The sequence below is a fragment of the Lepisosteus platostomus genome, chromosome 10, assembly GCF_059453375.1.
Source record: "Lepisosteus platostomus isolate fLepPlt1 chromosome 10, fLepPlt1.hap1, whole genome shotgun sequence".
In the NCBI taxonomy this organism is placed as follows: Eukaryota; Metazoa; Chordata; class Actinopteri; order Semionotiformes; family Lepisosteidae; genus Lepisosteus; species Lepisosteus platostomus.
The window spans coordinates 18,820,530-18,844,076 of record NC_142620.1 but is presented as its reverse complement, the minus strand read 5'-3'; the positions used below and the strand labels follow the sequence as shown (position 1 = coordinate 18,844,076).

The window sequence follows — 23,547 nt, the reverse complement described above, 5'->3', positions numbered from 1 at the left end:
TGGAAGCTACTGTGCTTCAAATGTATACTGTTTCTCTAAAAAGTGTTTGGAAAACAAAACTGACTACCTTTTTGTCAAGACCACTTTAGCTTAAAAAAATCTCCTTTTTATTGTAGTAAGTCAAAGAATGTATACAGAATGTAATTACATATGATAACTCACAATCTGTTTTTAATAGTACAATTTTATTTAAAACTAAAAAACTTAGCAGGGTGCAATTAAATTAGTTAAATGCACAATATACATGTTAAACATTTTGGTATGCAATGCATATATTGTGCAACAACCTTTAATTACCAAATATACATTAATGGCTTATTCCAGAAACATGACAACATTTATTTATTCTGATTGGTAGCATATCAACAACTCATTTTTCTCTTTCTATAAACATATTTAATTTAATCTGTACATTTGATAGACAGTGAAGAAGGCAGATTTTAAATCTTAATATTTACATTCATGCATTACTTTTCATACTATATTTTTGTACATAATATAATACACTTGTATGCACAGATGCTGGGTATACTGTAGGTATATGCAGTTAAATGTCACAATGCAAGGTCTGCACTTGCAATCTCAGTACAATTAATTCTATAGCAGGAAAACATGTTAGAAAGACATTATTTGATCTTTAGTGCTACACACATATACACAACTTGTAGCTCATGGCAATGTTTATGCGACTAAGAGTGACAAGCACAGATAACAGGGGCAGGAAATTTGTAGTAACCTTTTGTTACTTTTCTAATCTTCTGAAGTAATGACACATTTATTTTCAAACATATTTTTTAAATCACTTTGAAGTCAATCCTTAATAGAATAATGATACTTCAAGTTGGCAAGAAATGTCAACTTGACATATGTGCTGCAAGGATAAAAGGATGCACTAGCATTGTGTTTAGGTGGTTTAGGTTTTTAGGTGTTTAGGTTTAGGTGGTCTGGAAATAAGCCTCTGTCACTAACTGTTTTTAACATCTAGCATGAATATCTTCTCCTAAGGCTAAGTATAAGTAGGCAATAAGTACAGAATTCAGGTGCTTTGTGAAGTACTGTACATAAAAGAAGGGAGACACCTGGTGTTATGTTGCAACCCTCAAATGCAAGTTGTTTATATTGTACACTGAATAAAACATATACATGTAATTATGGAACACTGAAAACAACGAGTAATGTGATGTATTCCTTACGCTTATAAAGAAGGAAATATTTATGTTTTACAAATTTCAGTAGGCTAAGAGGAGTAAACACAGATTATTCCAAATATTTGGAAGCCAAGAAGAAAAAATCATATCGGATGGATGATGAGAGAGATTTACGTCTATAATCGTGCTGTCTTCACTTGTGTCATAAAGAAGAAATAATAGAAGGTGTGTAAAGACTACTTAATTAAAAAAGAGGTAGGAAATACTGGCTGGATATTAGTTTGGCGTTTTCTACCAAACATAACTTATAATACTGAAATGTTACAAAACAGATCCTTAATAACATGTTTTAATGATTTACAAAGAAGGCTGTCAGAATGCAATTTTGAAATCATATTGATTTAATACTTTTTATTTAGTAATAATAATCCTCCTAATTCAAGAACACTAAGCTTGATTATCATTCAAATTACAGACTGCTTGCAAAAGAAGGCCTTTTGTAGTGTTGGACTGGCTCCACATCTTTACAGAAATCTCACGATCTCAATAGTGTCACGAACAGTTCTTTCTGGGCCCTATGCAGATGACACAATCCGGGGTAGTGAGGAAACACTGGGGAGAAAAGCATGCAGGATTCGGGAAATAAAAAACGGGGGGCGTGTCCAAGGAGTGCTGGTGGTCGGGGAAGGTGTAGTGAGGCAAACAAATCCAGGGACGAGTCCAAAGAGATATCCAAAAAACAAGCATAAGTCCATGGCCAGGCAATCCATCCAAGACGGGAACCAGGTCGGGGCCGGCAGGAGGAACGGGAACAGGCACAGAAAGTTAAAAGCATAACGGAGCTAGACGCATCAGGACCCGGGCCCGCATGATATGGGGACCAATGCAGAGCCCTGATTAGTGTCAGCGTCTGGCTTTTAAGGGGGAACTGAAAAGGGGCTGGAATAAGGAACAGGTGCGGGGAATGAGGCAGAACAAGGAAGGGCTGGAGCGCCCTTAAGGGGAGGGGTTTGCGATTGTGACAAGTAGTAGTTATTTCTATAATGAGTAGTGGAGAGAAAAGACATACGATTTCAGAGTTAAGATGAGACATCACTGTAAAGGAATCCATCTTTGCACAGATAAAATAATTACAAATTTATTTTACATTTCAGTGAATCTAGGGATTACAGCAAAGAAGAAGAGGAGCATTAATCTTTTCTCCTGTACATGGGGCCTCTTGAATATCTGAATTGTATACCAATGACACAACAGAATCTCTGCTGCTGGATTCCTGCATTTCCGATAAATAGTTAATTTATATTTTTTCCTGCAACACTTTTTAATTTGGCAAAATGTCTTTAGACATTGATTTTCATATTCACATCTAATTTCATTAATTTCTTTTTCTCTTACTATTAAACAGGAATAAGCTTTCCTAATGTTTTCTTACCTACAGTAATGATGGAGAAGCTTTCTCGATGTCAACCAAGACCAAAGAAAAATTTAATACTTTAATTTACAAGCTAAAATCTGGAAAAGGACCATGCGGTCATGTGGTTTCTCCAATGTGTTGTTCAAAAGTGAGATTTTCCTAAAACAATGTCAAGGTTTCAATGCACCACTTCTAACTGTAGTCAAGAAGCCATTGTAAAGGAATCCATCTTTGAACAGTTAGAGAAAAGCCTAAATAAAAGGCTGTATAATCTCCTCCTCATTTTGTTTTTTAACTCAAAGAGTTTTTTTTTTCCAGTAGTAGGTAGGGACTTGTTCCAGCACGGTCCTAATCCTCTCTTCTCATGCAAAGCACCACGTTAACAACACAGGTTTCTTCAGCAGGATTTGCAAAGCTTCTCCATCTGTACCAGGAGGGGCAATTTCACTTGGAAAGAAAAAGGATTAGCAAGTAATCATGTTAAGAACTTGACAGAGGACTTCCTACTTCATATTCCACTGCCTCGTTGGCTCCCTTAAGCTCCACTCTCATTTTGTCAAGAAGCAATATTTTGTGTCAAGAGCCCCCCTGGAGCTCAGATTGCAAAATGCTAATAAGGTTGTGGGTTTCCCTCTAACTGCTTCTGAATGACCTATTAGTGGTGCCTGCTGGATGCAAGCAAAATAACAAGTGGCACACTAGTTCTAACAATATTTGCGAGTAGAAACACCTACTGTATTAATTGGAGATTAGAAAAACAGCATCACGTAACGTGGATGAGCTAGGCAAAATGTGAAACATTACTTAGAATGTCAAAGTAATGTCAGTTTCATGTAGGAGCTGGACTAATTATTTATATTAAACCTAACCTAATTAAATAAAGATTGTCTTATTACACACTTAGGGCTTACCATGAAAGAGATACTAGGATGTGTTCATTTCATGTGTCTTTTGATAAAAAGATAGGAATCAAATGCTTCATTTTTACACATTACTTATGTTTGACAGAGGCTTCAATGGAATTATGAGATTATTTCCTTTCTACTGAATTGAACTGCAACTTCTGCTTGCATTAGATTTAAATCCGTCGACAGGGCCCTGCTATATTAAAATGAGTATCCTTCAAAAACAGTAGAACCAATTACCTCACAGTATTTCTCTGCCCATGGTATACAGCAAATACCACGGCTCCGGCATGTCTGACTGCATCAGGTCCTGCCTCTGTTAAAACTCCTTACTTTATATGACAGGAGCATTTTTTTCAGCCATTTGCAAAAAGAGATTGGTGTATCAGTTGTGACAGCAAGAGGTGAGGTCGGCTATTATTTTGTTAATTAGCTTAATCTTTAACTCTTGACACACACACACACACAAATTAATTTGTATCAAACGAAAGTACCAGTGAAATATTATGTTATTGAGGAGGTGCTAAATGTCATGGACCAGTCATTAATTTTCATTTCTTTTCATGGAACCAATCTGTCTGTATCAGAAATGCTTGTATAGGGTACCTGCAATAAATTGACATTGGATTTGATGTCTCAGCAAATGACTTAAATGAAATTTAATTATATACAAATTTACAACAAGACGAGCTGACCAAAAAATGTCACTCACACAAAAAAGAGTCCAATTCTAAAAAGTAGAGATAGCAGATTATCCTTAAAAAACCAACGATAACATAGTCATGTATTTTAACCTAGTTTTCAAGGTGGCCCAGGATAAAAGTGAACAGTCTCAAGTCAGGTGTGAGCTGCTTGGATTATGGGTATAGAGCTGAATTCAATGTGAAATAAAATGAGTGGTAAAACATAAAACAGCACCTTTTAGACACGTCTGCACTTACAGCACTGTGTAGTTCCCTTTCACTACACCTTTGGTAACCGAAAGCATCCTTCGGCCATTTCAAATTGCATAGTCAGGGGACACAAGCAATCCATTCCTTACATCTGGGAAATGTGTTTCTTTTTTTGGTATGCGGAATTCCAGAGGCCACCATCAACCTCTCTTCAAATCACTACAATGATTCGTAGGGCAGGGAAAGAGGCATACCCCTTGAAATGACGCTACACTGGGCTGCCATCTCTCCTGTCACTCATGCCAAATAACATTACTGAGTCAATGAAGCCTCAAAAGAAATGAAAATGAGAAAAAAAGGCAGAGGAATCTAAAAAGTTGTTGCATTCAACGAAGACTGCATGCTTGTTATTGTATTTTTGTTTTCGGAAAAAAAACTTTTCTGCACGTCTCTTATTGCAGTCACGGGGACTGACAAGCTCATCCTCCGACAGTCACCAAGGCTTCACAGATGAGATGCCTTCCTGCTCTGAATATCTGATGTCTGCACTATATGTAAAGAATGCCCTGAGCCCCAAAGCACTCTCTTTCCAGCGGTTTAAACTCTTCCATTTCCTAGCAAAGCCAATGTGCGTTAAGCACGATCTTCACGTGCATTCAAAGTTCAGCCTCCCCCCCCCACCACTGGTAGTTGGAAAGGAGTGAAAGTTGGAGGAGAGTGTTTACTGAGTTATCGTTCTTCTTCATCTCACAGTGCTACACCACGGCATTGTTGGCATCCAGGGCCTTATTGTTGCGGGAACTCATTGCATATTCCCCCCGGCTTGTTCCATTCTCCTCCTTTCTAAGCGGTTTCCTGAAATGAAATGGGAAATTGATTTAATCATACAGCCAACTTGCAGTTGTCAATATTTATATTCTAGATGCAAAAAAAAAAAAACACCATTTGGAGACAATAAGCAGTTTCAGACTTACATTTTAATTGGTGTCGTTTTTTTATGTAAACTAATTTCTCCTCTATTTAAATCACATACTGTATATTATGTTGTGCTTGGGTAAGTGTATACTGTATACTGAACGTGGGTAAGAGGTCACTGGTGTCACATACAGTATTAAAGCAACCTTTTCCATTACATTTTTGAGACTCCTCTTGCCCTTGGTTTCCCTCCGCATGCTGTCTAGCTGACTGCTCAAGCAATCATATTGCACACACAGCTGCTGGAAATGAAATACTGTCGGCAAAAAGCTCCCATGTGTGAATCAAATACGAGCCTAAGGGCATCCCAAAGAAGCTTATACAGTACAGTATGTTATTTCTCAAAGCACCTTTTATCACAGATGCCCTGTAAGAGACAGATATAGTACACATACTGCATAATAAGAAAGAACTGACAATCAGGAAACCTACAAGAATAAACTCCAGTACTCTTTAGCATCTTACATACAGTATGTCTTTAACAAGAAGAAGTTATTTCCTCTCATGCTTTCTGATTTGAAAGTTTTACTTTAGAGACATTTAGAGAACCACCTGTAGGGTAAAAAAAAAGATTCTCTATTCCAATAGGGAATATCAACGTTCCCTAGGAACTTGTAAGCTTCATAGAGAGACGTTCGTGTGCAAGAAAATGTGCTGCATGTTATAGCCATCTTGTCTGTCTTGCCATTCAAACGCTTTTTGTTCACACCCCAAATAATTAATTGAACTGATATCTTAAATTTCACATTATTCAGACTCAGATTTTATTGCCTCATTTTAAGAGGGGTTAGAAAAACCCTGTTACTTCCACAAACTCAGTAGCACAAACAGACAATTATTTTTTTTATTCCTATTTCTTTACAAATTCAATGAAAGCCATAAATTAATGAAAGAACATGGCAACTTTCAATTTGGTATGAACACTGAAACAGAACATAAAGTTGAATCATATTCATTGTGAAATTAGTTTCTGGAAATGTAATGGTTGAGAGATTTAATATAACAATGTACTCTTCAACCAGAAAGCCCTGGAAACCATGAAACCATGAGGCCCTGACTTCTATTTGATTAGTGACTCAAGATATTTGACCCCTGGAAGACAAAGCTCTAAATAACTTCTGAAGCAATTAAAACTCCGAAAAACCAATGGAGATATGTACAGGGAGACTGCACTTCAAAAAGAGTTACAGCACTGTCTGAATTGCTTATGTAAACTGTTCATCAGTTTATCTCTTTCACTCTCAGCAGGAAAATGGAAAAAATATATAAAAAAATATACCATTATACTACTGTACATTCATGAAATCTTTCTTTTTCATATACTAGGATATAATTCTCAGCATCACAATGTGACTTGCTTTTAGCAGAAGGTGGGGAAATGCAGCAGAGTGCAAAACAACATCGTATTTAATCACTTTATTTAATAATCTCTTCTTCTGTCAGGATGTCCTCAGCACAGTGTTCCAGTGCAGTGGTAAAGCAGGAGCGAAGTCAAAAAGAAACAAAAAAATAATAATTTTAATTAAAATTGGCTGAAACACAGATAAAATGTGGATTCTCACAAATCTTCCAAGAGAACAAAACAATGGCAAAAGCAACACTAGCAAATTCTTCAAAGTTCTGGCTGCTCTTTGACTGCAGTTAAAAAATGTCTTTTTACATTCATTGATAGTTAAAAGTATAACATTTAAATATCTTGACAAATTGTTTTTTGCCTCTCTACATTGTGTAAAATACATTAGCCTTTTTTAAGCTTGGTGTGTTTCATTTTGTACCTATAGTTTATATAATATGCTGCAGCTGTCTACATTTAATTGCATCTGTCAGGTGTTTGCCCAGTCTTGAATCTTATCTAAATTGTTTAGAATTTCATCTTCCCATTTTGGTACTGTCTGCAAACTTCACTAGTTTCCTATCTATACTATAATCTAGATATATATCATATTGTATGTGTATCATTTCTGAAAAAAAGTGGCAGTGTAGAACAATGCGGGACATGCAGTGCACTCCTGGTCATCATAGTCTTGTCAAGAATGCAGGTTATGTGGATCCTACTAGAAAAACAAAGAGGGCAGCAAAAAATTAAGAAACTTGTTATACACTGTACATCTCAGTGTCCTGTTCAAGCTGTTCTTGTTGCTTACAAATGATGAACAATTATTCAGTAGGAATTCCTAACATCTTGGCCAGGGTATGTGCTACAGATGAACAGAGCTGATAAGTCTCTTTATTGATGCTTTAGAAACATTTGAGGTTACACCCTTTGCATTAGCTACAGGTACCTTCTAAAAATTGAACAAGATAAAGATAAATCTCTGACCTTTTCAAAGGCTATGTCCTCAGTATGCAGCTAGTTTCCTCTGGGGAAAGTTCCACTTTAATTAGAATTGGCAGAAGCCTATTATTAAGGGAAATGGATGGTTCGGGAAAGACAAGTTCTGCAACCTGTTGAGTAAAAATCACCTTTTTATCAGGCTTGTTAATCTAAGCCTAATGATGCGTCCTTTCAGTAACTCTAAAAATTAAAAGGTCAGTAGAATTTGAGATCAATGGAGAAAAAGGAAACCAGTGGCTTGAGCTGATGAATCGTTCAATTAAAAGCACCACTCATGGTAATTTTCTTCTCAAGCAACCAACGCCATGTAGAAAACCTGATAGGTAGGGCTTAATAAATTATAAAATTGATTATGTTCTACCAAACTCCACAGCACATTAACATTTTTTAAATAAATTGCAGATAATTACTTTTAACACTAAGTTAAATTAACACTGGATGATTTGCTATGGAAGGAGCTTGGTGTACAGTATATGATAGATGATTATTAGAAGTAAGCTGGTCTTCTATATATTTAACATTTCTATCTACAGACGATGTCCTTGTCCTTCTCTTGGATCACGGTGGTGTTGAGAAGTGGTTAATAACAATGGTGTGCCTTCACTGTAAAACCATTCAGGCAGAGCCAAATAAGACTGCCTTTACAGTGATGCCATCTGTCAATAGGAACAGCCAGCTCTAGCCAGAGTTAGAGGATTGCCTAATAAAAATGTCTCCATGTGTGATTTAAATTTGGATGCTATCTTGACTCCCCTGATTTCCCTGGGGAAGGCAGCTTGAACTGCCATAACACTCAGGGTCCTTAAATCAAATGAAGAGACTGGACTTGAACCATATTTATTATAGCTCAGTTACACCAGAATATGCTGATGTCATTTGACCTTAAAGTACTTTAAAAGCATAATGATGAAGAACTGTTGTTACATAATATGCACACATTAAAAAAAAACAATTTAAAGCAAACAATACTCTTTTGTTGTAATTTGGTTTAATAACCCTGGTTTTGATGATACAGTAGATCATTGAGTATCCATGTCCTAGTGAGGGAGGGTGAACTAGATTTTCAAAAACAACAGATAATCATATCAAAGGATATTTTAATGTTTTGAATTTTTTACAGTATTAAAACTATTATATACTGTATAAAGCAAGGTGAACTTAAAAACACTCAAATAGACTACATACAAGTTTATTGTATTGCAAAAACACAGTGCTGTTCAGTCCACATTACTTCAGCTTGTCTAATACCTTGAGAGTCAGGGTAATTAAACATCGCTATATTATCAACAGTAAAATAAAGGAAATGGGAAACCAGAGCAAAGGTAGAAAGGTGCCTCATAAAGTATATATAAGAGGAAGAGCTAATACTCTCTGTCCTTAAGATGATTTACAAGGAGGTGAGGAGAAGGAAATACTAGTGATGGTAATATAGGAGATCTGTGAAGTTGGTCCATCCTACAAATAGCAAAACATATTGACTCCCACCACATTCATTTGAGTTGTTTAACACAACTATAGAATTCTTCTTAAGCTGCCACCACTGTGCTTGACTGTAGCTGTAGGGATGATATTAATGGTTTGTTCAGATGTAATCCTTTGCATTAAAACAAAAATGGCCAAATATGTTTTATTTGATGCTACAAAGGATTTTGCCACATGTTGGAGTATCACTTAAATGCTTTGTTGCAAACTCCAAACACCATTTGGATGTTGATTCATGGACACTTACTCCCTTCTGAGCCATTTAACACTGTAACCCTTTCAAAGTTTGTGTCATTAAACTGTTCCTAACCATTGTTCTCTTGTTCAGCTGCTCTGTTTGGAGGAATGACCATCCCAAGCAGTGTCTGGCTGGTACAATAATTCTGCTAAAAATTCACCTGACCTAAGAGACGTGGTGCAGACAAGTGTTTTTATTCTAAAATCATGCGAACCACAATGACAGCACACAGACAGAGGCCCCCATTTTTGACTAGTCAAAAGTAAACATTTTGCGCACCTAAGTGAAAAATAGTGTATACATTTATAATTCAACAAAATAGGGCATCATTGGAAAGGCATTGTACATTTAGTGTGTGGAGATGCTAATTATCCATCCATTAACAAAAAGCCACTTATTCCTGGTAGGGGTACCCCAGAACCACAGAAAAAACAAAGTGGATAAAAATTAGATAGGATTATACTCTGGTTGAGACATCGGTTCATTGGAGGGCAAACAATTGAGTGATAACAATTAACCAGAATATACATGGGTGTGGAAAAAACAACATAGTACACAAAATAAAGCAAGTGAACACAAACCCCACACAGAAGACACTTGCCACTAAATCTTAAAAATACTCTCTTACTTCAAATTCAGATGTGAAACAACACACAAACCAGATTACCGACCCCCCCACAAAGATTAACTCCAAGACATTGAATGCCAGACTAAATACTGTAAGCCTGTTGGACAGGTAAGCATTCATTTCAACCAGATCTGTATCAGTTTCTGTAAATACTGTACATGAAAATAAATGACACTGTGGATCCACAGCAGGTAAGACACAAATAACCAATACAGAAATTAACAATGGAAATGACAATAACAATGGAAATAAAAATGCAAAATAAAACGTCCTTTTAATATTTTCCAGGATGCAGATGAAAAAAGAAGAGAATAATGAATAATAAATGAGATACTGAGAGACCTCATCAGAGGTCATGAGACGAGGGTGTGCCACAGTCCTTCAGTTCCAACGTCTGTTAAAAATTATCCATGTATATGAAGTGCAGCACTGTAGTGCCCCAGAAGATGCAGTCCTGTATAGTCCTTAGGGCCCTAACAAATTCCCTGCAGTGAAGAACATGACATGGATCGTGAAATGTGCTTTTTTGTGAACTACACTGAATTTTTTTTGTTATTGTGTTATTTGTTTTTATGCACTTATTCATCTCAATATTTGCTTTCAGGAACGTAAAGGATGGGACTGTATTCTTGTAGGGACCAAAGGCAAAATCAACAACTCTTCTTGCTCCCCATCCCCAAATTTGAACTTTTCCTGCAATGTAGAGATCTCAACTTTGTGGAAATGAATTTGAATGGATTCATTTAATGGATTCATTTCCACACATTTTGGATGTCCAAAATACCTCTAAGGTGGAAAATGTTTAAGTTTGCTCAGGATATCATAGAGTCCTAGATATAACTTTTGGAAGCAAATGGAATGTTCAAAAAGCACCAGTTGTACAACTGCACTAACAGTGTATGGTTACTATTACAAGGGTCTTGAAGTAGAGGATGACACTGGGAAAGTGGATAAGGATGAAGAGGATGAGTACATATTCAAGTGAATATAAATAGGCTACATCGAAAAGGTAAGCACAGCAGAGTCTAGACAATTGCTAATTTTAGAACTATTTATAAAATGTTAAAGTCCCAGACAATTTTAAGCACTTTTTTTTAACAAACTGGCATCCTTCCCAGCCTGCCCTGTGACCAGATTAGGATAGGCAGCCTGGCACAACACTAAATTAATTACTGTAGTGGACAGCGTGAGAGCATTCCTAAGCCAAATTCTTCACGTCTTGAACTGCATGTATCATTACTGCTTATAAAAAAAAAACATTGGTAAAAAGTTTCTGAAACTTTGGAATTCTAAGGATGGGTGAACCTTTACCATTTTGACATTGTGTGGCAAAACAGATGGGTATTCTCATGGCAGAGATATACAGTATACAGCATAGCAGGATGTCCCACATGTGACTTAAGGAAGCAAGGACTGCGATCTTTTAATAACCAATGTGGCATATTACTGACAATAGATACAAAAACAAAGATGCCTGTAAGAATGCTATCAAAATCAACACTATAGCTGCAACCCTGAGAGCATGTTGCCTTAATTTTCCACATTTTAAGTGCTCTGTCATTCATTTTTGTGGACAGAGCCTCTCTATGCTCTTATCAGTGTTCCCCTTTTATGGAAGTCTGCTTGATCTGTTTCATCTCATGGTTTCACTCCATATCTGCACTAACCACTGTTCTCTAAACTAATCAGGTACTGGGTTATTCTACCGGACTCACTCTGGTATGTTCTTATCTTGAGAATGTTCCTGGGTAAGATTTAAATACACACAGTGCATATGACTGCACAATCTTCTGTAGGTGGTGGTTAGACATAACCATAACCAAACCATAACCATAACCATAACCATAACCATAACCAAACATAGGGCAAGAAATCAGTGATAAATGTTGGCTTTTCTATCCTGTTAAGAGTTCATATTGATTATAGCATAGTGAAGATTGTAAGCAAATGTTACTAACATAATTTTGTAACTAATGTGGATTCTAGTTAAATAAAAATAATCTGTCAATAACCCATTGTTTCAAAATCTGAAATAATGTTATTTCCAGCAAAAAAAATGTTAATAGCTGATGGGTTGCTGTATACAATGAATGACATTAATGAATCCTGAAACCGGACCCACGTGATGCATATCAGACCGTACATATTTTCATTGAAATCAGTTTAAAGTCTTCCTGGCATCCAATAAAAGAACAGTGTACAAGGAGGCACTGTCAGGAACTGTGTGTATGATTGTATGATTTTATCAGATGCAAAATGTCTGATAAAGTCAGATTGATTTCAACTGAAGTTTGTGAGGAGTTCAAATTCAATTTTTGCTCTTCTATGCATAAATTATCTCTGGGTACACACAGTGCTGTGAGTATCTTTTGTGTTTTGACACAGACAGATGTTTTTGTTTCACTAGGTGTTGCTACAAAATCTGCGTCAGTGTTTTGGGGATCTCTTTGGAGGGATGTGCCAGCATTGTTGTAGGCCAAAGCATTAAGTAGGCTATTCTTTTATATGGGTTGGCTCATTTTGCCACTGTGAAATGACTTTTTGTTTTAACTGCATCCCATAGAACATGATTGTCATTGAAAGAGCTATGCTAAGGCTAAAGGTAAAGAGCCAAGGATAAAATCAAGCAGCTCCTCCAGTTCATCTTGAAACTGTTCTATTCACTTCATAATAGGAGTTACTGCAGAACTGGCATGACATGGTTTACATGTTTTTAGAAATCTGTAGAAATTTGTATGAGTAGAAATTTATGATATTACAGTATGTCAAATCTGGAGTAAACCAAAAAGAAAAAGAAAAACCTTTGACCGATGGGTTAAACACAAAACCATAATGTGACGAATGCTGTGCCCACGATGGAGAGGAAGGACCCTGTGCATTATTCTGAGAGTTTTGGAGGGTCGGAGAAAAGGGTAAAAGGGAGAGGAGATTGATGGCTACTTATCCTACATGCTGGACTGAAGTCGAAGCCGAGGGACGAAAGGGCAATATCGAAGGCAAGAGTCAGGAAGAGAATTTCTTAGCAAAGAACGGCGAGGTAGGAGCTCCTAGAAAAGAGTCTAATACCAAGCGCCGACCTGAGGGTAGTGAGGGTTTAAATATCCCGGGAGGTGGAGGGTGCGGTCATTAGTGTGGTGTCGTGGTAAGATAATTGATCAGCGCCCTGACGCTTGCTGGAATTACCCGTAGCTGTGGCCTGATTAGCGAGAGGTCGCTTGCAGGATAGAATACAGTTGTTGGTGGACGTGACACATACTGTACAAGATGCTCAGTGACATAAATGCCAGAGACTGCATTTGTCCCCTTTGACTTTGATCTGTCAAATATATGACTCATGTACAGTGCCTTGCGAAAGTATTCGGCCCCCTTGAACTTTTCAACCTTTTGCCACATTTCAGGCTTCAAACATAAAGATATAAATTTTTTATTTTATGTGAAGAATCACCAACAAGTGGGACACAATTGTGAAGTGGAACGAAATCTATTGGATTTTTGAAACTTTTTTAACTAATAAAAAAATGAAAAGTGGGGCGTGCAAAATTATTCGGCCCCTTTACTTTCAGTGCAGCAAACTCACTCCAGAAGTTCAGCGAGGATTTTTGAATGATCCAATGTTGTCCTAAATGACTGATGGTGATAAATAGAATCCACCTGTGTGTAATCAAGTCTCTGTATAAATGCACCTGCTCTGTGATAGTCTCAAGGTTCTGTTGAAAGCGCAGAGAGCATCATGAAGACCAAGGAACACACCAGGCAGGTCCGTAATACTGTTGTGGAGAAGTTTAAAGCCGGATTTGGATACAAAAAGATTTCCCAAGCTTCAAACATCCCAAGGAGCACTGTGCAAGCGATCATCTTGAAATGGAAGGAGTATCAGACCACTGCAAATCTACCAAGACCTGGCCGTCCCTCTAAACTTTCAGCTCAGACAAGGAGAAGACTGATCAGAGATGCAGCCAAGAGGCCCATGATCACTCTGGATGAACTGCAGAGAACTACAGCTGAGGTGGGAGAGTCTGTCCATAGGACAACAATCAGTCTTACACTGCACAAATCTGGCCTTTATGGAAGAGTGGCAAGAAGAAAGCCATTTCTCAAAGATATCCATAAAAAGTCTCGTCTAAAGTTTGCCACAAGCCACCTGGGAGACACCCCAAACATGTGGAAGAAGGTGCTCTGGTCAGATGAAACCAAAATCGAACTTTTTGGCCACAATGCAAAACGATATGTTTGGCGTAAAAGCAACACAGCTCATCACCCTCAACACACCATCCCCACTGTCAAACATGGTGGTGGCAGCATCATGGTTTGGGCCTGCTTTTCTTCAGCAGGGACAGGGAAGATGGTTAAAATTGAGGGGAAGATGGATGCAGCCAAATACAGGACCATTCTGGATGAAAACCTGTTGGAGTCTGCAAAAGACCTGAAACTGGGACGGAGATTTATCTTCCAACAAGACAATGATCCCAAACATACAGCAAAATCTACAAAGGAATGGTTCACAAATAAACGTATCCAGGTGTTTGAATGGCCAAGTCAAAGTCCAGACCTGAATCCAATCGAGAATCTGTGGAAAGAGCTGAAAACTGCTGTTCACAAACGCTCTCCATCCAACCTCACTGAGCTCGAGCTGTTTTGCAAGGAAGAATGGGCAAGAATTTCAGTCTCTCGATGTGCAAAACTGATAGAGACATACCCCAAGCGACTTGCAGCTGTAATCGCAGCAAAAGGTGGCTCTACAAAGTATTAACGCAAGGGGGCCGAATAATTTTGCACGCCCCACTTTTCATTTTTTTATTAGTTAAAAAAGTTTCAAAAATCCAATAGATTTCGTTCCACTTCACAATTGTGTCCCACTTGTTGGTGATTCTTCACATAAAATAAAAAATTTATATCTTTATGTTTGAAGCCTGAAATGTGGCAAAAGGTTGAAAAGTTCAAGGGGGCCGAATACTTTCGCAAGGCACTGTATATAAAAAAATATATCAATAAGTTATTTCAAAAGTATGGTAAGTTGGTAAAAAAGTCAAGTTTCAGAAACCATAATAAATTATTCAAAATGATTAGCTTTCAAATATTTCTACATCATCACTCCCCATTATGGAGATTTAAATATTCCTTTGTAGTGTGATGAAAGCACTCTGCTCTCAAATAACTTACCATGCTAACTTTTTTTCTTCATAGGAAATATAAACTGCTAGCAAGTTTAGAGGGAGACTTTAATCCACATGAATTCCAATTAATCATTAAGCATCATTTATAGTGCACTGTATGATGCCATGCTAAAATCAATGTCATGACCTCTAATGCTCACATTATGCCATGCTACATGTTTTGTGTAGCACTTATGAAGAGATTATGAAGTATACAGCAACATTCAAATAAAGTGTTACCATATTGGGTACCATACATCAAATCTGATGTCATTCAATCAAATAATAAACTATATTTTGAACGATTATAGTATACTGTACATAGCGTAGCAACTGCTGAGAAAGAAAAAAGAAAGACAATAAGAGCAATAGCAATGAAATCCTTAACTTTGCTTTTTAATAGTACTGCAACGGACCAAGGCAAATCTCTACTGGGTCATCTCTGGGCTGTTGCTGAGCTATAATCTGGGTAAAAACATAAAATAGTTTCCCTAGCCAAGTGAGCAAGGTGGGATCAGCAGCTTTCATTCAAAAGGGGCTGTCAGTGTACTGGGAAATCATGATTTTCTGGAAAGTGGTGTGCATGTATTGTAATCATTCACTTCCATGATGAAGTCCCATTGTTCTAAATTTAGAAACCACATAAGGATTCCTTTTTTTCAAGAATCCTTATATAGTAATGTATACAGCTGGCTTGATTCTGGAAAACCCACTATACAAACCTTATTATACTAAATGGGAGTGATTATCTTCCTTTTTAACCTTTTACTCTGGACTCCCAATCTTTGCTGTCTGAGTATTCAGTACTTTCATTTTTTAGCCAAGACTGCATCCAGTGGGAAAGTGGGTAAAGAATCAATCAATGTTTCTTAATACAAAACCTTGCTTAAGCACACTTTGCAAAGGTTTTTCATGGAGCGCTTTACAGAATTATATAGCAGCTGACCATATTGTACAGCAACAGTTGCCCATGTGGGAACAGAGGAGAGGAAAACACACACACCCAGTGGGAGAAATGAAACCTCTGGGGGTCCAAGGCTCATAGGTTCTCCCCCTCCAGGCAATGGGTTCCTGGTATATTAGAAGAGCAGATTTTTTCAGTGTCTCTGCCATCTGCATGGGCCATTAACACAAACAAAATGTGAAAACAAATGGAATGAAAGAAAAAAATGAATAAAAAGTATAACAAACATGCAAAAAGATGTGACCTGCAATAGGCTGTTAACAGTTTATCTTCATTGTGTAATAACTTTTATAAATCTATTCTTTTATTTTTACAAACCCTATTACATATTAGGCTTATAATAATCAAAAAAAGTAATAGTTAACTGCATACACCTGACTTAAAATTGCAATCCAGAAGTCCTGTGTCTTTTGGAAATGCCAGGTGAATTAATATCTTGAAGTCCCTGCCACACGACAGTGAACTCATAGTTGTCGGTACTTCATCCCTGCTGAGAAAAATAATCATAAAACAGCTGTGCTCTAGAACAGCTCATCCGAAAAACAGATTTCAGTCTTAACCACCTGGTTTCTTCATGCTTGACTGAATATGATGTGAAAGTTAATGCTTTGTGGTAAAATTTAAGGCACTGCTTTTGCTCCACAAATGACAGTTTGTTTCTCCAGTGACTAATAAAGATGCCAAATCATCCAGTAATGGAAAACTTTCCAACATAAAAGCATTTTTATAGATTCCTTGATTAAAAAAAAATCTTTCTTTATATGGCTCTTTTTATTTGGGTTTGATTAAGAAAGAATGACAGTCTTCTTTAGATCTTATATTTCACAGCACCCAAAAATTTACAAATGATGTGATATACACCCCGTGCACTGGGTTTTATTTACTAAAAATAAAAAAATACAAAGTCTTATGTGTGTACTTGGTTTTAAGCACTAGTTCAGAAATTGTGACACAAGCTAACTCAGTCAAAAAAAAAGTATGTAACATCCCTGTGCAAAATCAATATTTTTCCATTTTGCTTTAAATATAATGCTATTTCTCAATTAATATCCTTAGGTACTGTACGTGATTATCAGAATAGAATACTTAAAAAAACAGCATATACCTTAGAATTAGACATTAATCAAGTCTGAAGTGATGAAGACTTAGGAATAGAATCGAAAGATTGAAACTTTAGCAATTAATAAACATTAATTACTGAATCATTTAATAATTATTGTATTTTTAGTTTGCTTTCTGTGCTGACAAAATGGCCAAGGCCATCTTGGAATTTGCTTATATAACTCCCAGAGCCTAAAAATTGCTTTTCAGCACAAAATCACTGTGCCAGTTTCACCCACTGTCAGCACTGTGCAGCTTGATGAACTACTTCAGCAGAGCCTCTGACAGGCAGCAACAGCTGAGGAATGAAGCCTGGACGGCTCAGGGGCTCACACAAAGAGCCTAGGCATGGACAAGGGTCCTAGCTTGACCTTGCATTTCATTTTGCATTTATTGCTAAAAAACAGATTGGTAAGACCATATTGAGACACACGAAACATAATATGATACTGTAAAGGAACAGGTAGCGAGTTTATTCCATGTTGAAAAGAAAAGAAAGAAGACCTGAAGAAGGTTCCACAGCCGAAACGTTGTGTTTCCTTTCTTTTCTTTTCCTTTCTTTTCTTTTCAGCACGGAATACACCCGCCCACTGTTCCTTTGCAGCCTACGCATGCTGACACAGCTACCTATATGATACTGTATGTCTATAACTGTTATAATTCAATGCATAGCATTAACACTTGATGTGACTGGACTTACTCAGAGCTGAAATACAGTAAAAAATATTGTCTAATGTACACGTTGTTTGATGTCATGACATTTCATAACATTAAACTAGAAGAAACTTTTAAGAACGCCGAAAAGCAGCTATGATTTTCTACACCAAAAGACAAGTTGTATCAAATATGTTAATTATTCTTCAGAATTTGAATCTTGAATTAAAAAAAAATGAAATTAAGATCTGTTTTTAGTTCTTCCAGAACATTCAGACATTAAATAATCCATGTTCTAAAAATTTGACAGCACAGTGCCCATTAACTTTTAAAAGAGAAGAATTATTCACTAATGAAACAGGCTAAAGTATTAGCAGAATTTTTTTGTTATATTGGGATAATAGAGAACAACAATAATTCAAGAACTAATGAGAATGTAATCAATGAGATTCTAAAATTCTTTTAAATTATCCAAGTAAAATAAAAGGGTCTTTTTAACTTTGTCGTGTTTAGAAAAAGCAATAGTCTCAAAATTGGCTTTAAATAAAAAAAAAATCCATATATTTTTGCTGTCGAAAATATGCCTTCGTTGACATATTTGTGTGCTTAAAATAAATGGAAAACAGACTCAGCTATTTTATTTTATCTAGGGATAATGTTTTTGTTTCTGATGTTTCCAGTCATTTCTAAGCGAGTCATGAAATTTTAAGTAGCGTCACTAGGTTGTAACTGAGTTCCTGTTTTACTACAACACATACTGCAATCTGATTAACATTCAATATAGAAGGTGAATATCAATCAAACAGAGATAATGTGAAACTTAAATGAGGAGCCTCTGTAACAGCTGATCAATTCCCTTGTGTTAACTTTTTTTGCCTTTCAAATTTATACTGCAAGCTGATTTTTATGAGAAAATGATTGGATGTTATTGGCATAAAGCAGTAGAACTGTTAGTACAGTATTCTATCCTGTAATTATCCTATCCTGTAATGCCTACAGATATGTAATGATTATAGGGGAAAGTGCTGGGATCAGTTTGTAGCAACAAAGAGAAATTTCACACGAAGATAAGGCTCACAACTGGAAACTCTCAGAACCATATGGTGGAAGGGGCATAGCATGCCAGATCTGGGGCTGGGCACTGTCTTTTTAAGGGCTGGTCTGGGGATAGCAGGAGCAATTCACTGCAGACAACTGCCTTCCTGAGCAGATGCTCGGCTCTCTGAATTGGAAAGCCGGGGAACAGACTGCTAAACACTTGAGGTGAGGCCAAATCAGAAAAGCTTGCTGGCATGGGGGCCAGCACTAGTCTGCTCCTGCAGGGAGGGGAAATTGGTACAGGAAAGAAAAAATATTGCACCAAGTCTAAAAATACCTCTTATTGACTAGTGCCAGACCATTAGCAATAAACAAATAACATTCAATTAAAGCAATACCCATTTTTTATTCTTTATTTTTTTATTCATTCCAGACTGGTCCAATAGAGTCGAGGAACACTATGCCTTCAACAAATGTTACCAGAACGAATCTATATTATATTAATTTCCTAAAGCCCAAGAACCTCACTGAACATCCCTGTATACTAGCTCAGACTACACCTCACAGTACAAGATTTGATTAGTAAGAAATGACACACCACTGAAGAAGTAATTTTGAATTCAAGGTATACATAGACACTTTGTGTTTTGTGTATGTACAGTATGTGAATGTCTTTTTATAATTATTGTACAGTAGTCAGTTTTAGTAAATAGCCAATAAATAACAATCTGACACAAAGTCCTTTTCTGGGGGATAGGGTGGAGAGGCAGGGCAGTACTACAACCAATATAGAACAGGACACTGTTTTTTGGCAGCAGGAGACTCTGTAATTCTTAATGTTATGACATTAACCTGCCTGTGGAAATTTACAGTAGATTAAAGGGATCCTGGCCTATGCTCACATAATCTAAGAGGTTGAACAAGCATGTGACTCACCCATATCTAGATGGTTTTAATAAATAATTACATATTATATAATAATAACAAATAATTAAAAAATATATTGGATTCACATTTATTATATACCCACTCAGCATGAAATTGTTTCAAGACCCAACTATCCAGCCTTTGCTTTTGTATCTGCTTGGAATAGAATGAGACCTGTAGACATACTGTTCACCGCCTGCAGTATCATTTGGGATTAGTTGTAAGCTCCACTGTGCTTGACAGCAGAGGTAGTTCTGATTGGAGAGAAGTCCACCTCTCAGTGGTGTCACCTGTGAAACTACATATTCTCACCAATTCTGCCTGGCCAGTAGTTTAGTCAAATCTCAATTAATGAAACACAGAGATTAAATTATATGAAAGGTTGCTTGGCCTAACTCGCCTCGCTGTAATAGGTGTCCTGACCATAGGGACAAACATGAAAGGATCTCCCCCACTTCATGATGAATGACCCAGGGGCACCCTCTCCCGACTGAGACATGATGTTGAGACCATTATACTGTGCATACTGTAGGACACCGGAAATGGGCAAGATTAGGATTTGACCTGATCTTTTGCTTTTGTTTAAAACTCAATTTTTGTTTACAACTTAGATTATCCACGTAATAATCAGAAATTGAAATGAATTTGCACTCCTGATGTCTGGGCCACTGGGCTTTGCACATGTGGGGACCTGGAAGCCCCATGTTTTCCTTTTTAATTAACTAACATTAATGGTACCCTGTGTGTGCTGAGTCTCTTTAATGGCATACTGTAGCTCTTTCTCTGTCCACACGCCTTTTCCTTTTAAATGCACCAAAGATCTTTACAATCTGCAGATTGCAGATCTTTACAATCTGTCTCTGGAACAGATCATTATTGAACATTCAATAAACAAAGAAAAACATAACAGCAAAGGATCACTGTAATGTTAAAATAAAAGAAACAGCAGAACTACTAACATGATAGGATCAGACGTGCAACTGTTGACCCGCTATACCATTCGCACTACACTTCAGACTGAAAGGATTTCAACACCCATGACCAATATTATGTTTTTTGGTGTTGTTTGGCTGGAAATCTGTTATTTATTTTATATATTATAACTGGAGCCCAGCTCATGTGACTCTCCATTGCTAATACTATATAATACACCGTGTTTAAATAAAGATTGATTTAGTAATTTACAGTACTATGCCATAAAATTAACAAATAGTGCAATGTTAAAAATTAGAATAATAAGAAAAACCCTTGGCAAGGAAATCTGATCCGCAATATAAGATCTGCAGGGAGCTGTATCACATAGAATCTCTGGCTGTCTTCATGCTGATAAATTATATTGCCACTAATTAAGTGTGTAGCGTAAATGCAGTAAAATGATCATCAAAAATTAACATCTGCTCCACATCATGCAAAATGACCTGGTATGTTTCACCAAAATGTATTTTGTGGCAGCACAGGATTCTTTGCAGAGAATCCTAGATTGTTTTACCTGAAAAAAAAAACAACTTAAAATAATTCTGGCTTCACAAATGTGCACAGGATTAAACAAGAGTTGCTGTTTTCATGAACAACATAACACGAGAGCTTTTGGAACAAACCACTAAATCACAGTAAGAAAACTATGACTGTTTCTCTTCAAAAAGCCTCATTGAACCAGAAAAAATACCTGCAACCAAATTACCAAAGTGGGGAAAATGGCCTTCAAGTTATAACTGTTGTTATATTTTTCAACAAACAGTACAGTTTTATAGCTTGCAGATGGATACAACAGAACGGATCCAAACTCATACCCAGGAGAAAATCCAGAGGATGATTAATAATTTTGCTGAACTGATATCCAGTGTAGACAACAGCTGTTAATTGTTCTTTAAAAGTCAATGCCACCCCAAAATAATCTATGAAAATGAGGAACACAGTCCATACAAAGTACAGTACTAACCTTACAACAATTATTTTTTTCAAAACACTTATTGTACTGTATATTTGATTTAATTGCAACATTATTATATAGTGCTTAACTCATTCATGTAAAATCTCCTGTACATGTCTACAATGCTTATTTTACTTAGTCTTTCCTAGAAAGTGTTATGAGACACATTATCCAATTATTAAATAACACATTAACAACCATATACTGTACTGTATACAACACTGCATTTTAAAAAGAGACAGTTCAATAAGTACAGTCATAAATGACATCTACTTGTATGTCAGATGTTGTGTCTCACAACATTTCTCAATCCCTGAGAAATGTACAGTATCTTCAGAGCAAACCAATGAGTTTTCAGATATGCATCATTCTCACCTAAAAAATCTGGCTTCAATTATAGTGTATGGGTTTGACAGTGTGCTCCAAAATATGTCATGTTGCGGGATGAATATTTTATATACATGCTTTTTTCTTTGATGTTTGCTGGTACATCTTTTGATACATAAAATTAAAATTCAAGAGTGCGTGAAACAGCATAAATCAAGAAAATATCCAAGAAGTAATTTCTACAATTCCACCTCAATCAGTGTAGATCAGCTAAAATATGCATTCCAAACCTTGCTTTGCATTTATTTTGAGTGAAGCAGTTTCACTGTAAAGCTTTGTAACATATTTTGTTTGAAGGCAGAGTGATAGATTTTCTGCCATCTGCTCTCGAGGTCATTTGACAAGACCATGAAGAAGCGCTAATTTGAGCTAAGAAATAAATGTATTTCTGCAACACTATGAGCATCTTGCAGGGGTTGTAATTACTGTACACAAAGGGCATTGGAGTATCACAAAGAATTCAAATTTATATGTGAAATGAAATATCCAGTCAAAGCTTTTCAGATCTAATCTGTGACTTTCCTATCATCTCATTTCCCAGTCAAAACTCTATTGCCCATGTCTGTTTGAGTTGTGAATGGACATTATGCAATATAGGGTTGTATATGTTCATAAAAATGAAAACCTTTTATGGGGATAATATATAGCAAAGAGCAGTTTGTCTGAGTGGGAGAAGACATTTAAATTGGGACAAATCAGACATAATTACTGTATGGTCCAAACCCTAAAAGGTTAGGTATAGCTGTAAATGCTATAGGCATTGAGTAAACAGATTGGATCATTTTGTGTAGACACACAAATTTGTGCTATTTACAGATCAGCATATAATATGTTGAGAACATCATGAATACTTAAAAAACAAAATGATTTATGCATATTGGGTCTCTTGAGCGCCAACTAATTAACACACATGATAGATCTGACATCTGTAATGAATTAGTGCTGTGCTATAACAAAATCAGGATCATTCTCCCAGACAATAACAAAACTAATGATAAAAACCCCAGTATTATGGATCATGGAAACTATTCTGGCACTGATATTTTTAATTTTCTACCTTAAAGCCAGTCACCACTAATAATAAGGATCTCTGCACAAAAAAACATGAAACCCTTCCTTACAGTAGGAAACTAGGAAAATCACCCCTTTCATGATAATGCTTGACCCTCATTTAGTACAACAGGCAAAGGAAAAACTGTAAGGCTAAGGCTCCTTTTAGTAAATCCTAGAGTAAGCCCTGTGTAACCTTTGACTCTTCATATTTCTAATGGAGTAAAAACGTGATCATTTCTGATAACTGAATGTCTTCAAGACATCCAGCTCACAGAATGTCTGTATCTTTTTTATCTTACAGCCATGGAGCATCTTGATTCAA

The 23,547-nt window shown here is 36.6% G+C and overlaps 1 protein-coding gene across 2 annotated transcripts in view; it reads right to left on the bottom strand.

The window, feature by feature from the left end:
* Positions 1-2,272: 2,272 nt before the first annotated feature.
* Positions 2,273-23,547, bottom strand: part of LOC148653500 (proline-rich membrane anchor 1-like) — an 82,130-nt gene continuing 60,855 nt past the window's right edge. The window contains exons 4-6 of one of the 2 annotated variants that reach the window (XM_088648579.1): positions 16,510-16,622; positions 16,175-16,284; positions 2,273-5,215 (exon numbers count right to left, since the gene is read on the bottom strand). In XM_088648579.1, the coding sequence (XP_088504705.1) occupies positions 16,211-16,284; positions 16,510-16,622 (187 nt within the window). In that variant the 3' untranslated portion in view covers positions 2,273-5,215; positions 16,175-16,210. The remainder of the gene's footprint in view (positions 5,216-16,174; positions 16,285-16,509; positions 16,623-23,547) is intronic. The other variant, XM_088648580.1, reaches the window with a different exon arrangement.